This window comes from Geotrypetes seraphini, chromosome 1 (assembly GCF_902459505.1).
Source record: "Geotrypetes seraphini chromosome 1, aGeoSer1.1, whole genome shotgun sequence".
NCBI classification, from domain to species: Eukaryota; Metazoa; Chordata; class Amphibia; order Gymnophiona; family Dermophiidae; genus Geotrypetes; species Geotrypetes seraphini.
In genome coordinates this window covers 525091373-525108773 of record NC_047084.1, presented here as the reverse complement: position 1 = coordinate 525108773, position 17401 = coordinate 525091373, and the positions used below count along the sequence as shown (strand labels likewise).

General features: G+C 44.4%; 1 protein-coding gene across 8 annotated transcripts in view; it reads left to right on the top strand.

The window, feature by feature from the left end:
* CSNK1G3 (casein kinase 1 gamma 3) overlaps positions 1–17401 on the top strand; it is a 276242-nt gene that overhangs the window by 233479 nt on the left and 25362 nt on the right. For 7 of the 8 annotated variants that reach the window (XM_033929001.1, XM_033928997.1, XM_033928996.1 and 4 more), the window contains 2 exons: positions 10492–10598; positions 11360–11383. In XM_033929001.1, the coding sequence (XP_033784892.1) occupies positions 10492–10598; positions 11360–11383 (131 nt within the window). The remainder of the gene's footprint in view (positions 1–10491; positions 10599–11359; positions 11384–17401) is intronic. The other variant, XM_033928999.1, reaches the window with a different exon arrangement.

Sequence of the window (17401 nt, the reverse complement as noted above, 5' to 3'; positions counted from 1 at the left end):
AAAAGACTCAGAAGAATGGTGACTGATCTTGGATCTGAAGTTGTTTATTTATATAAGCATTTATATACCATTTATAGTCTAAGTGGTCTACATTCAGGTACTCAAGCATTATCCAAGGACAAGCAGGCAGCCTATTCTCACATATGGGTGATGTCATCCATGGAGCCTGGATACAGACAGCCTCGCAAGCATACTTGCTTATAGAAAACTTCAGAAGTTTCGAGTCAGCCACACCGCACATGTGCCAGTGCCTTCCTGCCTAGCACAGGGTGAGTCTCCTCAGTTCTCAGTTTTCCGCGGAGCCGATAAGTCTGTACTTTGACACTCTGCGTTGAACTTTGTTTACTTCGTGCCTTCTCTCACTGCGGTTTGTGTTCTTTTTAGTCGTGAATCGCTGTTATTTTCTTTATATTTAAAAAAAAAAAAAAGAAGACTTTGTTTTCTTCGTCGACTGACAGGTGGGGCAAGCCGCACAGCCGCAGCCTGTGGGCTTCGACTTCGCAGCGGTTATCTTCCCTCCTATGTTCCGGCCAGTCAAGGGCTTCAAAAAGTGTAGCCACTACCAGCGTGCGATTTCTCTCACGGACCCACACTGCTGGTGTCTTAAGCGCCTCGGGCCTGACCATAGTTCTAAGTCGTGCGAGCGCTGTGCTACTCATCAACCTCGAGCCCTAAAATGTCATTGGGTTTTAGTGGAAAAACTCTTCAGGATGGACTCTTCAGTGACACCCTTGACCTCGAGTGCTGCCTCGGTCCCACCTTCCACCAAGGGTCCTCCTGCTTCCACGACTCCGACCTCGAGTCTCATTAGACCTTCCTCGTTTGGATCATCTGTAGCCTCGAGTACACCTGCTTTATCTTCTTCTGAGTTCCCCTCAGGTCAGATACCTAAGCAGAAAGTTCCGGCGGTGGTCCTCAAGCTCTCCAAGACCTTCAAGTCGAAGCACATATCCACTACCACCTTGGAGCCCTTAGCCTCAACAAGTGGTCCGGTTTCAGATGCAGATCCACATTTGCAGGCTTCTCTCCAGACCATGTTGGAGCAGCAATTTGTTCAGTTACTGAGCAAATATGGTTCTGCCTCGACTCTGCCTCCTGTAATCCAGTCTGGGCAATCAGCAGTCTCCCGCGAGGTCGAGTCTCTGCTTGTGCCTCGAACTGAAGCTTCACACTCTATGCAAGGAGCCGAGTCTTTGCGAGTGTCTAGTCTGGCATCTACACACTCTATGGAAAGGAGTAGATTCTTTGTGAGTGTCTCGATAGGAATCCTTACACTCCATACAAAGAGCAGAATCATTGGGAGCGCTTCGAGATTTCTCGGTCCAAACCACTGAATTTCGATCTACAGCTTCTATCCCTATTCATTCACCAGCAGCATTGCCTGTTTCCATACATAGGATGAAGTCTCCTCGATCCTACTCGAGACCTGCTTCCAGACACCACTGTCATTGTCAATCGAGGCATCCATCGGGGCGCAGGTCTTCTTCCAAAAAGCAGCCTTCCTCGTCTAAGCCTCATTCCAGACCTTCCAGCTCTTCGAGGCCTCCAACTCCTCGATCGAGGTCATCACTTCCAGACCCTGAGGAATCAGCTGCTTCCATAGTCTCCTCCAAGTCTCCATATTCTTTGGATTGCCACTGCTCCAGAACGGCTTCGCCTTCGTTCTCCACCCGAGATGCCTCGAGGTCATTGAGCCCCTCTAGAGGCAGGTCCTTGGCAGATCAGCTGTCTTTCTCTTTCTTCCTTCGTCAGATGGCTGATGACCTAGAAATTAAATTAGATGCTGGTTCTAAAGAATACCTAGAGGTGATGCATCTGCCTCAACCTCCTGCAGAGTCACTTAAGCTTCCTCTTAACTGGCTTTTGTCAAACTTTCAAACTATGCCTGGAGACTCCTTATGCTATACCTGCTGTTCCAGACAAATTGGACTTGAGATATAGAACTCTACATTGCAAAGGGTTTGAGAATTCATAGTTATCTCACCAATCTCTCCTTGTGGAGTCACCGTTGAAAAGAACCAATCCTTTCAGGGTCTATGCTGCAGTTCCTCCTGGAAGAGAGGGTAAGACCATGGACAAGTTTGGACGTCGTCTTTATTAAAATGCTATGATGTCCTCCAAAGTTCTCAACTACAATTTTGTCTTCATTACTTATCTCAAGTTTCTCACTGATATCCTGTTATCACTTGATTCTCTGATATGTAATTCTTATAATTGAATCCTCTACCACACCATGTAAAGTACATGAATCACTGTTATGTAATTTCTCTAGATAATCTTTGTTACGCAGTTCTCTCGGTAATGTCCAGATCTCTTATAATTTGTAATCCGCCTAGAACCGCGGAATAGAAATCACTAATGTAATGTAATGTAATGATATTCTTCCAGGTTTTCTGAAGAACCTGGATCAACATAGGCATTTCGAGTTCCAAGAAGTCACTGCTACTCTGTCACAACTCAAATTACATCTTCTCCAGTCATCTTATGATACCTTTGAACTCTCCGCTAGGGCCACTGCTTTCTCTGAAGCGATGCCACTTGGCCTAGCTTCGCACCATTGACATGGACCCTAATCTTCAGGACTGTCTAGCTAACATTCCTTGTGATGGCAATGACCTCTTTGATGAATCCATAGTGTCTGCCACTATGAAATTGTCTGAACATGAAAAATCTTTTGCTTCTATTGTCAGACCAAAGCCAAAGCCAGCTTCTGCAAAATCTTCTTTGAGGGAGTAAATAGACAGGTGGATAGGGGGGAATCTATTGACATCATTTACCTTGACTTTCAAAAAGCCTTTGACAAGGTACCGCATGAAAGATTGCTTAAAAAACTGTGGAGACACGGGGTGCAAGGGGAGGTCCACCGATGGATCAAAAACTGGCTGGCAGACAGGAAACAGAGGGTTGGAGTGAAGGGCCATTACTCAGACTGGCATGGGGTCACGAGCGGAGTTCCGCAGGGGTCGGTGCTGGGACCGCTCCTGTTCAATATATTTATTAATGACCTGGAGGCGGGAACAAATTGCGAAGTTATTAAATTTGCGGATGACACCAAACTCTACCGCAGGGTTGAAACCATGGAAGACTGCGAAGATCTGCAAAGGGACCTAACGACGCTAGAAGAATGGGCCAAAAAATGGCAAATGAACTTTAATGTAGGGAAATGCAAGGTCATGCATGTAGGGAAAAAGAACCCGATGTTCAGCTACAAAATGGGAGGATCACTGCTAGGGGTAAGTAACCTTGAAAGAGACCTGGGAGTGATGGTGGACACGTCTTTAAAGGCGTCGGCACAGTGCGCCACAGCCTCAAGAAAAGCAAACAAAATGTTGGGTATCATTAAGAAAGGTATCACGACCAGGACAAAGGAGGTCATCCTGCCACTGTATCGTGCAATGGTGCGACCGCATCTGGAGTACTGTGTCCAATATTGGTCGCCATACCTCAAAAAGGACATGGCGGTACTTGAGGGAGTCCAGAGAAGAGCAACTAAACTGATAAGAGGTATGGAAAACCTCTCATATACTGACAGACTGAAAAAGCTGGGGCTGTTCTCCCTGGAAAAGCGGAGACTTAGAGGAGACATGATAGAAACCTTCATGATCCTGAAGGGTATAGAAAAAGTAGACAGGGACAGATTTTTCAGATTACGGGGAACCACAAGTACAAGGGGGCACTCGGAAAAATTAAAAGGAGACAGGTTTAAAACAAATGCCAGAAAGTTCTTTTTCACCCAGAGGGTGGTGGACACATGGAACGCGCTCCCGGAGGCTGTGATAGGCCGGAGCACGTTACAAGGCTTCAAAGAAGGTTTGGATAGGTTCCTAGAGGATAAAGGAATTGAAGGGTACAGATAAGAGTAGCGGTAGGTTATAGGGATAGTCTGGGACCATTGCTCAGGCAATGGGCCTGATGGGCCGCCGCGGGAGCGGACCGCTGGGCGAGATGGACCTCTGGTCTGCCTCAGCGGAGGCAACTTCTTATGTTCTTATGTTCACACCCTCCTCCAGTTTTCCAGAGGCATTATACTCCAAGGGCGGCCCCTTACACTCGGCCACCTCCCAAGAAACCACAGTAGCAGAAGCAACAGAAACCTCAGCCTTCCTCTGCGCCTAAGGCTGCACAGCCTTTTTGACTGTTTAACACAGAGCATAACCTCCATCATTCTGCCTTTGTCTTCCCTTCTTTTCATAGGCGGTCGCCTCCATCATTTTTACCATCGATGGGAGACCATTACATCTGACCTCTGGGTGCTGTCAATCATCAGGGAAGGATATTCTCTTCATTTCACTCAGGCTCCACCAGAGCTTCCTCCAAGAGAGTATCCTTCCAATCCATTCCAGACTACCCTCCTTCTTCTGGAAGCTCAGGCTCTGCTTCATCTCCGTGCTATCGAAGAAGTTCCTCTGAAACAGCAGAGCAGGGGTTTTATTCCTGTTACTTCCTAGTTCCGAAGAAGATGGTCGATCTGTGACCCATTCTGGATCTCAGGGCTTTCAAAAAATTTTTACTCAAAGAAAAATTTTGCATGTTGTCCCTGGTGTCCCTTTACCTCCTTCTAGATCAGAATGATTGGTTATGTTCTCTAGATCTCAAGGAGGCTTATACTCATATCCCCATTCATCCGACCTCCCGTCAGTACCTCAGATTTCAGGTGGGGAATCTGCATTACCAATACAGAGTGCTACCATTTGGCCTGGTTTCATCTCCAAGAGTGTTCACCAAGTGCCTGGTAGTGGTAGCAGCAGCTCTAAGGAACCATGGTCTTCAGGTCTTTCCTTACCTAGACAACTGGCTCATCAAAGATTCAACATCTCAGGGGGTTATTGTAGCGACCCAGCGGACTACGTGGTTCCTACAAAGCTTGGGATTCGAATTCAAAATCAACTTTCCCAAATTCCAACTTCAGCTGCCACCTGGTCCTCGGTTCATACTTTCACCTCTCATTATTGTCTGAATGTTTTCTCCAGATGGGATGGCCATTTTAGCCAGAGAGTATTACAAAATTTATTTTCCTAAGTTGCCAACGTTCCCACCATCCCATTCTGGTTAGCTTGGAGGTCACAGTTACTTACCGTAACAGTTGTTATCCCAGGACAAGCAGGCAGCCTATTCTCACATATGGGTGACATCACTGATGGAGCCTCGATGCGGAAGCCTCGCAAGCAGACTTGCTTGAAGAAACTAGAAGTTTCGAGTCAGCCGCACCGCGCATGCGCGAGTTCCTTCCCGCCCAGCACAGGGCGTGTCTCCTCAGTTCTCAGTTTTCCGCTGAGCCGGGAAAGTCTGTCTTTGACTCTCTGCGTTTAACTTTCTCACTCCGTGCCTTTTCTCACCGCGGTTTGTTATTTTTCCTCACGAATCGCTATACTTACTTTATTTTATTTCTAGTTGTTTTTTTAAAAAAATGTATTTCTTTCGTTCGGCTGCCGGGGCAGGCCGCTCAGCCGCAGGCCAGGGGCTTCGACTTTGCAGCGACTGTTTTTCATTATATGTCCCGGCCAGAGACAAGGTTCAAGAAGTGTAGCCAGTGTCAGCGTGCGATTTCTCTCACGGACCCACACAACAGGTGCCTCAAGTGTCTTGGGCCACAACATCATCCAAAGTTGTGCGAGCGCTGTGCTACTCTTCAAGCTCGAGCCCTTAAACGTTGTCTACTTTCAGTGGAGAAGCTCTTCCAGATAGATTCGACCATTTCCTCGACTCCAAAGCCGACTTCGGTGTCTCCTGCCTCCACTGCTTCAATCTCGAGCCTTATCAGACCTTCCTCGTTTGCAGCGGCTCTTTCCTCGATGATATCTGCTGTATCTTCCCCTGTATCCTCAGGTCAGATAGCTCAGCAGACAGTTCCACCGGTGGTGCTTAAGGTGCCTAAGACTTCTTAGTTGAAGCACATTTCCACTGCCTCGGTGGAACCTCAAGCCAAGGCAGGTGGTCCGGTTTCAGATGTGGATCCATCCTTGCCGGCTTCTTTCCAGACCATGTTAGAGCAGCAATTTATTCAGTTCCTTACAAAAATGGAACTGAAGCTAGCTACTCTAATCTAGCCTGGGCATTCTGCAGACTCCCGCGAGGTTGAGCCTCTTCCTATGCCTCAGTCTGTGCCTACACACTCTATGCAGGGAGCAGAGTCTCTGCGAGTGTCTGGTCTGGCATCTAAGCACGTGAAGCAAGGAGCAGATTCTTTGCAAGTGCCTCGGCAGGAATCCTCACACTCCATACAAGGAGCAGAGTCTTTTTGCCATCCAGCCTTAGTACAATGTTTTGGCATGATAAAGACTGATATTAATCACCGTAAATGTCTGTAGCATAAAAAAACAAAGACAACTGTCATTAACCCTCCTTAAACATTTATCATATAAACGCATGATATCACCCAAATAACATTTATAATTATAAATAACGAGCCTTATTGCAAAAATGTGATGTGCTAGTGAAAAACTAAACAGATTTGAAATCAGCATGAAAAATACTATAAAACCCACCCAACATTAACTCTTGAAAATGATGTGTTAACCTGTGTTATCGAAGGTTAAAACTTAATCTTCCATTTGAATCTCTCTCTATTTCTTCTCTCAAGCCCCTTGTTTAGAAAGTGGAATTCCTCATAGCCCTTACATCTGCAAGCCGGGTCAGTGAACTTCAAGCGCATGTGTCAGATCCACCCTATATAAGGTTCTACCATGACAGGCTGGTTCTTCGCACACATCCAAATTTCCTCCCGAATGTCAACTCTCTGAATTTCAACTCAACCAGTCCATAGTTCTACCTGTCATCTTCCCGAGACCACATTCTCATTATACTCTCCATTGATTGGACTATAAACATACACTGGCTTACAACTTGGATTGCTCCAAGCCTCATAGAACTATCACTCAACTCTGTGTCATTTGACCCTAACAGACTTGGAGATCCTGTCACCAAGAAAATCATCTCCACATGATTGGCAAACGATTTCACACGTATTTCTTTTGCATATGCTTGGGCTGGACTGACACTTGAAGACTGTGTCATTACTCATAAAATTTGAGCTATGACAACTTCAGTAGCCCGTCTTTGTTCCATACCCAATGAGAACATCTATAAGGCAGCCAGTTGGCCCTCAATCCATACCTTCATTTCCCATTACTGTTTGAAGAATCATTCCAGATGACAGTTGATTTGAGCAAATAGTTCTGCAAAATTTATTCTCCGGGGCTCTAATGTGGGCATGCCAGCTTCCCTTCTCTTCCTTCCCCCCCCCACGGGATGCAACTTCCGGTTTCGGAGGGAAGAGAAGGGAAGCCAGCACGCACACGATAGAGCCCCAGAGGGAAGCTTACGACTTACTGCTTTTACTTCCTTCAGGCCTTCCTCGCTGCCGGGTCCTGCCTTCGTGGAAACAGAAAGTAGGCAGGACTCAGCAACGAGGAAGGCCCGAAGCAAGTAAAAGCAGCAAGTTGTAAGCTTCCCTCCGTCGCTGATCTATGAAAGATAGGTCAGCGATGGAGTGAAGCTTACAACTTCCCTAGCGACTCTGCCAACGGGTTTGTGAGCTGGGAGGGATGGGAAGAGAAATGCTGCTGCTGTACCGAATAGGGGAGGGGAGGGGGGAAGAGAAATATTCTGCTGCTGCACCCATTTTGGAGGGAAGGGAAGAGAAATGTTGCTGCTGCACCCAATTTTTATGAGGGGAGGGGGAAGAGAAAAGCTGTGCACCCAATAATGGGGGGAAGAGAAAAGCTGTTGCTGCACCCAATTGGGGAGGGGGGAGGGGAAGAGAAGTGCTGCTGCACCCAATTGGAGAGGGGAAAGAAAAGTGCTGCAGCAGCACCCAATTGGGGAGGGGGATGAGAAGTGCTGCTGCAGCAGCACCCAATTGGGGGGAGAGAGGGGAGAAGGAAGACCAGGGAAGGAAGAGGAGAGACAAGAGACACAAAGAACAATGTGAATTAGTGCTCTCCTCCAAGAAAATCGTGTTAACCTTCTTTTGGGACATGAAAGGGTCTATTCTGGTGCATTTCCAAGTGCACGGACAAACAATGAACAGTGAAAATTGCTGTGCACTGCTGTAAAATGAACTTAAACCTGCAATTTGCAGCAAATGAAGTTGTCCAAACAGTCTTGCTACACCATGACAATTCATGTCCTCATACAAGAGCAGCAACAGAAGAGTCAACGCAACAGCGCATCCTCCTTTCAACCTGGATCTGATGCCTAGCTATTATCACATCTTTAGTTCATTGAAAGAGATGCAAGGAAGAACTTCTATGGCGTTAAAATCTCCAGATCCAGCAACTAGAGTAGTACACTGTTTAACATCTGGCGCTCCTTAACCTCTAAAAACAACTCCACTATTCCCCCCCTCCTCCCCATCAGCAGACGACCTAGCAAAATTCTTCAACAAAAAGATCACTACCATAAGAAGCTCCCCACCAGCAGTCTCTTACAATTCTCTGGGTCCTAGCGACTCTAGCCCTATCCCAACCAACTCTAACCCCACCTCAGCTGACAGATCCTGGACTGTCATTGAGCATGTATCCGAATCCCAGATCTCCAAACTCTGCCTCAAACTGAAATCCTGCAAATGTACCCTGGACCCATTCCCTTCCTACCTATACGAGAAAATTCCTGCACAGGCCATCTTATCCCTCACCAGACTTATAAACTCTGCTTTACTATCGGGCTTATTTTCTGTAGAAATGGGATATATTGCCTTGACCCCATTACTGAAAAAAGCCAATCTTGACTCTTCCTCACCTTCTAACTATTGTCCCATAGCAAATATCCATCTCCTGGCCATCATATCTACCCAACTCTCATCTTACCTAGAGAGATTCTCCATTCTCTTACCTTACCAATATGGCTTCAGACCCAACTTCAGCACCGAATTCGTACTGGCCTCATTAATTTCAAAAGTGCAACAATTACATTCTCATAATAAGTCTGCTGTCCTATTATAATTTGATCTTTCTGCATCTTTTGATGTTGTCCACCATGATATTCTAATTTATCAACTTTCCGAGATAGACATTGACTCCACAGTTTTAGAGTGGTTCTCGAAATTCTTACGATCTCGCTCCTACACTGTTAACACAAATGGCACCACGTCCTCTCCTTGGAAACTGATTTGCAGAGTCCTGCAGGGATCACCTCTATCCCCTATTCTCTTCAACATCTATATGTCTTCCCTGAAACTCTTCCATCTATCCTCCCTTGAAACACTCTACACATATGCTGATGACATCCTTGTCCTTCTCGAGACAGACTCGAACCTCACCAACCTCCTCTGAGAACATAACAGCATGCATAATGAAAAACTCACATCCTGGTCCCTCACAGTTCAAGTGAAACTGAACGAGTACAAAACGAAACTACTCTGGCTCGGCCCAAAATTAGAACAGCTACCCACCCTCATTTCACTACCTTCTGGTGACACACTGCAACTTGAGTTCTCAAGCAAAGTTCTAGGCATCATTATTGACTCTTCTCTTTCCTTCAACGACCATCTTAACTCCTTGGTAAAGTCATGCTTTTTTAGTCTCCACATGCTGAGGAAAGTGAGATCCTGTTTCCACCAACAACATTTTGCTGTCCTTGTACAATCTATCATCCTCTCCAGACTAGACTACTGTAACTCCATCTATTTAAGTCTAACCAAAAAAGTCTTCAAAGACTTCCGCGGATTCAGAACACTGTGGCCAAGCTGATCTTCGCAAAAAGTAAATTTGATCATGTTTCCCCACTTTTGTCCAAACTTTACTGGCTTCCAGTAATTTCCAAGGTCCATTTTAAATGCGCCTGCCTAGCTTTTAAGATCCTGCACAGCATCCTCCCTACCCTAATTCCACTATCTTGCAATTCTTTGAGTCCTGATACCACCAAATCCACCCATAAACTTAAACTATCCTTCCCCTCGCTAAAAGGTATCCTCTATGCGGGAAAATTAGGGCAATCTCTCTTCTTCAGAATCACTGAGCTTTGGAATAACCTTACTGCCCCACTACGGAATCTAGGCTCCTTCCAACTATTCTGAAAGCATCTGAAAACTAGACTGTTCACAAAAATGTAATGCTCTCTTCCCTCCTATACTCAACCTCCAACCCCATTATGCTGTTCCTTCCTTCCACTAAGCTCTTGTAAACCATGCCAAGTTCTATAATTGTGGCGAGGATGTGGTATATAAACTTAAGGTTTAGTTTAGTTTAGAGATGTTGCGAGGTTGCAGATTCACCTCTGATGATGAAGTAAAGGAAGTGGTGTTCACTAGGCTTTGGGAGCAGCCAAAAAACTTCTCTGCAGGAATGCGGAAGTTAGTTGAACAATACAACAAATGTGTCGTCTTGCATAGAGACTATATGGAAAAGTGATATGTTCAATTGCGTACAGTTACTTTTAAAGCTGTTAAATGTATTTGCCTTTACTTTTTGATTTACCCTCGTAGATTCTAGTAGTATGAGTGTATTCAGTTATTTAGTATATTTCCATATTATTTCTGGTATATATTTGCAGGTTGTAAGTTCAACGAATGGAGAGCTGAACACAGATGACCCAACTGCGGGGCATTCAAATGCACCTATCACAGCTCAGACAGAAGTGGAAATCATGGATGAAACAAAGTATGTATCATCGCAATGTTTAAAAATCTTACAAATAAAGAAACAAGTACACATTGTGGTTGCTTGTCAATATTGAGAATAAGCTATTTTTTCTATAATTAGTTGATGAAGCATTTGAAACTTACCTGTTAATTGTTATAGTGTGAGTAGCGGAAGGTGTTTTGAGTTTGGATATAATAATAATTTATTCCTGAAGCTTATGATGGGTGCCAATCTAAACAAGGAACTTAAATCTACTAAAACATTCCTGAAATTGCTTCTTTTTAGTGAATGTGATATTGTTTGTTCATATTGAATTTTTATAGTGTCAGACCTAGTAATAAATGCCAAGATAATTATCTTGATTATGCTTAAGCATTGAATCAGTTAATCTAATTGAGAAGCTCAGGTATTATGTATATGCAAGCTATACCACACATTTGGGCTCAGACTGACCGATAATTACAAGTTGCATAATTTCTATTATTGACTGTCATGATGATCTTAATTTGTAATATAGGAACACTTCAGTTTTCATAGGCTGCAGCCTAACCAGGTTTTCTGGATTGTGACAGTAACTATACATGACTTCAGTTTTCATACACTGCCTGCATTGTAAGAAACAGATCTCATTCACTGTAGAAATTCTGAAAACCTGACTGGGTTGTAGCCCTGAAGGACAGAGGTTGTGCAATATTAATGCTAGAATAATGTTCACACTTTGATTGAATAATCATGTTTTCTATTTCTGATTTTCCCCCCTTTTGTTTTCCTGTGCTTAGCTGCCAGAAAATATTGAACATGTGGTGAGTTACTCCAGAGTGTAGGCAGTTGGAAATAGCTCCATCCATCAATAACTACTCTGGTTTCCATCATTGTTTATGTGGGTTTTTTGAACACAGTAAAATAAACCAACTAAATTTGCAAATTACAGTTGGAAAACCTACCTTAACCCTTTATTTGGCATTGTTGCTCAGAAGCAACATGTGTCTTCTATGGCTCTTATGGGAGATCTGTATCTCCAAATGCCTGTTTACTTGGTCTGTTTACTTGTTCAACATCAAGTTACGTAAAGCAGCCGTTTGTCCATCTGCCAGTTAAAGAGTTAAATTATCTTACTTAAACGGGAGAAACTCAAATGATGTATGGAGGAGCTTTTTTTTCCAGCTGTTGTTTATTGGTTGCAATGGTATTCTATGCTGTGCACTTTATAATTGTTTTGCACTTTATTTTACAATTTTTTTTTCTGACCTGACGTGGAATATTTTTACTACTGTATTTGAATTTGGTATTAAACCTTATCCCAGGACAAGCAGGCAGCCTATTCTCACATATGGGTGACGTCACCGACGGAGCCCGGATGCGAAAGCCTCGCAAGCAGAATTGCTTGTAGAAACTAGAAGATTCGAGTCAGCCGCACCACGCATGTGCGAGTGCCTTCCTGCCCAGCGCAGGGCGCATCTCCTCAGTTCTCAATTTTCCTTGGAGCTGAGAAGAGTGTCTTTGACTCTCTGCTTTTAACTTTGTTACCTCTCTCACCACGGTTTGTGTTAATTTTCTTTATGAATTGCTGTTTTCTTTTATTTCTAGTTTAAAAAAAAAGAAAAGAAATTATTTTCTTCCGGTCGACTGGAGGGGCAGGCTGCTCGGCCACAGCCCAGGGGCTTCTACTTTGCGGCAGCTGTTTTTCCTCCTATGTCCCGGCCAGCGGTGGGCTTCATGAAGTGTAGCCACTGCCAGTGAACGATTTCCCTCATGGACCCACATCGTTGTTGTCTCAACTGCCTTAGGCCAGGCCATCAACCGAAGTTGTGCAAGCACTGTGCTACTCTTCAACCTCGTGCCCATAAAACGTCGTCAAATTTTAGTGGAGAAGCTTTTCGGGATGGACTCTTCAGTCACACCTTCATCTTCGAAGGAGGCCTCGAATCCACCTTCTGCCGAGGGTCCTCCTGCCTCCATGACTCTGACTGACCTCGAGCATCATCAAGCCTTCCTCGTTTGCGGCAGCTCTTGCTTCCAGTACATCTGCTGTATCTTCCCCTGGTTCCTCAGGTCAGATAGCTCAGCAGAAAGTTCCAACGGTGGTTATCAAGGTTGCTAAGACTTCCAAGTCAAAGCACATTTCCACTGCCACTTTGGAACCTCCAGCCAAGGCAAGTGGTCCGGTTTCAGACGCGGATCCATCCTTGCCGGCTTCTTTCCAGACCATGTTAGAGAAGCAATTTATTCAGTTCCTTACTAATATGGGACCGAAGCTCGCTACTCTAATCCAGCCTGGGCATTCTGCAGATTCCCGCAAGGTCGAGCCTCTCCCAATGCCTCCGGCTGAAGCTACACACTCTATTCAGGGAGCAGAGTTTCTGTGAGTGTCTGGTCTGGCATCTCTGCACTCAAAGCAAAGAGTAGATTATTTGCAAATGCCTCGACAGGAATCTTCACACTCCATACAAGGAGCAGAGTCTTTGAGAGTGCATTGAGATTCCTCCACCAAGTCTCTTGAGCTTCGATCTACAGCTTCTAGTCCCATCCATTCCTTGGTGGCAACATCTGCTTCCATCTCCGAAGCCAAGTCTCCTCAATCCTCAAGACCTGTTTCCAGGCACCATTCTCGACGTCGATCGAGACTTTCTCGATGCATACTTACAGACATAGTTCTTCTTCTAAGGAGTGTCCTTCTTCGACTAAGCCTTGATCATCACCTGCCAGCTCTATTAGACCTTTGACTCCCTGATCGAGGTCCCTGCTTCCAGACCTCGAGGACTCAGCGGCTTCTCTTGCTTCGTCCAAGTCTCCTTATTCTTTTGATGCCTATTTTCCTGCCAAAGCTTCATCTTCGACCCAGGCTTCCTCGAGGTCCTCGAGTCCCTCTCGAGGCAAGGCATTGACGGATCAGCTATCTTTCTCTTCTTTTCTTCGTCAGATGGCTGCTGACTTGGATCTTCAGTTAGATGCTGGTTCTAAATACTCTAAGGAGTACCTCAAAGTCATGCATTTTCCCCAACCTCCTGCAGAGTCACTTAAGCTTCCCCTTCATAAGCTTCTGTCTCAGACTTTTACACGATGCCTGGAGACCCCTTATGCAATTCCTGCTGTTCCAGGCAAGTTGGACTCCAGGTATAAAACTCTACATTGCAAGGGATTTGAGAATTCGCAGTTGTCTCATCAGTCTCTGCCTGCGGAGTCCTCTTTGAAGAGATCCCATCCTTCCAGAGTTTATGCTACCGTTCCTCCTGGAAGGGAAGGGAAAACCATGGACAAGTTTGGACGTCGCCTTTACCAAAATGCCATGATGTCATCCAAAGTCCTCAATTATAATTTTCATTTTGTCACTTATTTCAAGTTCCTCATTGATCTTCTTCCAAAATTTCTCAGCTATTTAGATACTCAGAAGCACTTCGAGTTTCAAGAAGTCATAGCTACTCTGACTCAACTCAGATTACATCTTCTCCAGACTTCTTATAATGCCTTTGAATTGCCCGCCAGGGTGACTGCTTGTTCTGTAGCAATGCATCGCCTAGCCTGGCTTCACACCATTGACATGGAACCTAATCTTCAGGACCGCTTGGCTAATATTCCTTGGCTGATATTCCTTGAATCTATCGAGGCAGCCACCAAGAAATTGTCTGAACATGAAAAATCCTTTGCTTCTATTGTCAGACTAAAACCTAAGCCAGCTCCTGCCAAGCCTGCACGACCTCCTCCAATTTTCCAGAGGTGTTTTGCTCAAAGAGCGGCTCTTTACACTCGTCCGCCTCCTAAGAAACAGCAGAATTGGAAGCAACAGAAATCTCAACCTTCTACTGCATCTAAGGCTACGCAGCCTTTTTGACTGTTTAAAACAGAGCATAACCTCCGTCGTTCTGTCTCTGTCCGCTCTTCCCCCCATTGGAGGTCGTCTCCATCATTTTTATCACTGATGGGAGACAATTACCTCCGACCTCTGGGTGCTGTCATTCATCAGGGAAGGATACTCTCTTCATTTCACTCAGGTTCCACCAGAGCTTCCTCCAAGAGAGTATCCTTCCAGTCCATCCCAGACCGCCCTTCTTCTTCAGGAAGCTCAAGCTCTGCTTCGTCTCCATGCCATCGAACCAGTTCCTTTGGGACAACAGAACAGGGGTTTTTACTCCCGTTACTTCCTTGTTCCGAAGAAGACGGGCGATCTGTGACCCATCCTGGATCTCAGGGCTCTCAACAAATTTTTAGTCAAATAAAAATTTCAAATGTTGTTCCTGGCATCCCTTTATCCCCTTCTGAATCAGAACGACTGGTTATGCTCTCTGGGAAAGGGGAAATATACAAAAGAAAATAAAAATATTAAGAAATAGAGCAGCTAGATCTTATCCTATCCAAAAAATAATTTCCCCTTTCCCGATGGGTTTTATTTTCATCTTGTCTCTTCTCCTCAGATTGTGGACTGTATTAGATGATTTATTATGGATGTTTAAATTTAAGTTATTAGTTTGTGTTAAGACTAAGAGAGTATTATATTTCTGTATTTTCCTTTAAACATCTTTGTATATAGGATGTATTAAAATGATAAATAAATAATTAAAAAAAAAAAATGCTCTCTGGATCTCAAGGAGGCCTATACTCATATTCCCATTCATCCAGCCTCCCGTCAGTACCTCAGATTTCGGGTAGGGAATCTGCATTACCAATACAGAGTGCTGCCCTTTGGCCTGGCTTCATCTCCCAGAGTGTTCACCAAGTACCTAGTAGTGGTAGCAGCAGCTCTAAGGAACCATGGTCTTCAGGTTTTTCCCTACCTCAACGACTGGCTCATCAAAGATTCAACATCTCAGGGGGTTATTGTAGCGACCCAACGGACTACGTGGTTCCTACTGATTACACCTATCCCCAAAGATCAGAAAAACTCAACAGTACTGATATCCAATTACAGACCCATAGCAAGCATTCCCCTTTTCACAGTTACAGGAAGGACTTGTCAACCTACAACTAGTAAACTACCTAGACAAATTTAACATCCTCAGTGAACACCAATCAGGTTTCAGGAAAGGATACAGCACAGAAACTGTCATAGCTTCCATACTAAACCACCTCTATGATCTTATTCAGCAAAGGCAAAAGCGCACTGATCCTGCAATTAGACCTCAGCAGTGCGTTCGACCTAGTAGACCACGAAATCATACTACTGTGCCTTGATGCAATGGGAATCTTGGGAAAGGTAAAGAAATGGTTCCAAGAATTCCTAACAAACAGATCCTACCGAGTAACCAGCAATGGAAATTACTCCAACCCATGGAAAAACCCGTCGGGGGGTCCCCCAAGGCTCCCCACTATCACCCACATTGTTCAACATCTACATCGCATCCTTAGGTCACCTACTACAAAAATTAAACTTAAAGCACTATATATACACTGATGATATATCCATCCTAATCCCCTTAAATGACATCACAAATGAAATTATAGATAACCTCTCATACACAATGATAGAAATTGAAAAATGGACCACCAACTTCAAACTGAAACTAAACACAGAAAAACCAAGTCTTTTTGACAAGCCCCAATGACAAATTAACGAGAACATCGTTAAAAATAAACGACCACAAATATCCAATATCCAAAACCATAGAAATACTGGGTATCACACTAGATACACACCTAACCATGGCTGACCACACAAACTTACTGGTGAAGAAATGCTTTTACACGCTATGGAAGCTAAGGACTATCAAAAAAATACTTTGACACAACATCCTTTAGGTTACTGGTGCAGTCGCTGATCCTATCTATCCTGGAGTACTGCAACATCATCTACCTAGGTATCCCACAAAAAAACAGTAAAAAAAATTGAGATTAGTACAGAACAGTGCGGTTCGCTTAATCTTCGGACTGAGAAAAAAAGACCACATTAGCCCCTATTACAAAAAACTACACTGGCTACCAATGGAAGCGCGAATACTATTCAAATTTGCATGTATCTGTTTCAAACAAGTCTGGGATCTAGCACCTTCCTACCTGCAAACACACTTCATTCTACACAACCCCACACAAAAAAACAGAAACAAAAACATCTTTGCATACCCAAAGATCACAGGCTGCAAATACAAATCCTTCCTGGACAGAACCTTCATGTACCAAGCAAACAGACAGCAATCCTGGCTGGGAAACTGCATAAATGAAGCCAAACAGCACTACAACACATTCCGAAAATCAATTAAAACCACTCTATTCGACAAATTTATTACCTAAACAGATGACCTTCTCTCACTATGTTATTTCCCCGCTGCAATCCCTGATGAAATCTCTCAGGTAACTCCAATCTCTCATATTTTCCTTCCCCATGTAACTCCATTCTCTTATGTAACATTTCCTCTGCATGCATTCTGTAATTCACTGATTGTCCAGCCTTCTTTCAATGTGAACTGCATAGAAATCGTTTGATTATGGCGGTATAGAAAAATAAAGTTATTATTATTATTACAAAGTTTGGGATTCGAAATCAACTTTCTCAAATCACAACCTCAGCCCTCTCAGAATCTACAATTCATCAGAGCTGTTCTTGACACTATTCACCTCAGAGCATTCCTTCCGCAACGTCTTCCCACTCTTCAATCTCAGTGAGACACATGATGGTACTATTAGGTCACATGGCCTCCACAGTACACGTGACTCGTTTTGCCAGACTTCACCTCCGCATTCCTCAGTGGATTCTGGCATCTCAGTGGACGCAGACTTGCGACCACTTTTTCGACACATTTACTGTCACTGAACAATTGCTTGGCGGACAACTTGAGTCGTCTTCTGCAACCTCACGAATGGACACTCCATTCTTCGCCCCTTCATCACTTCTT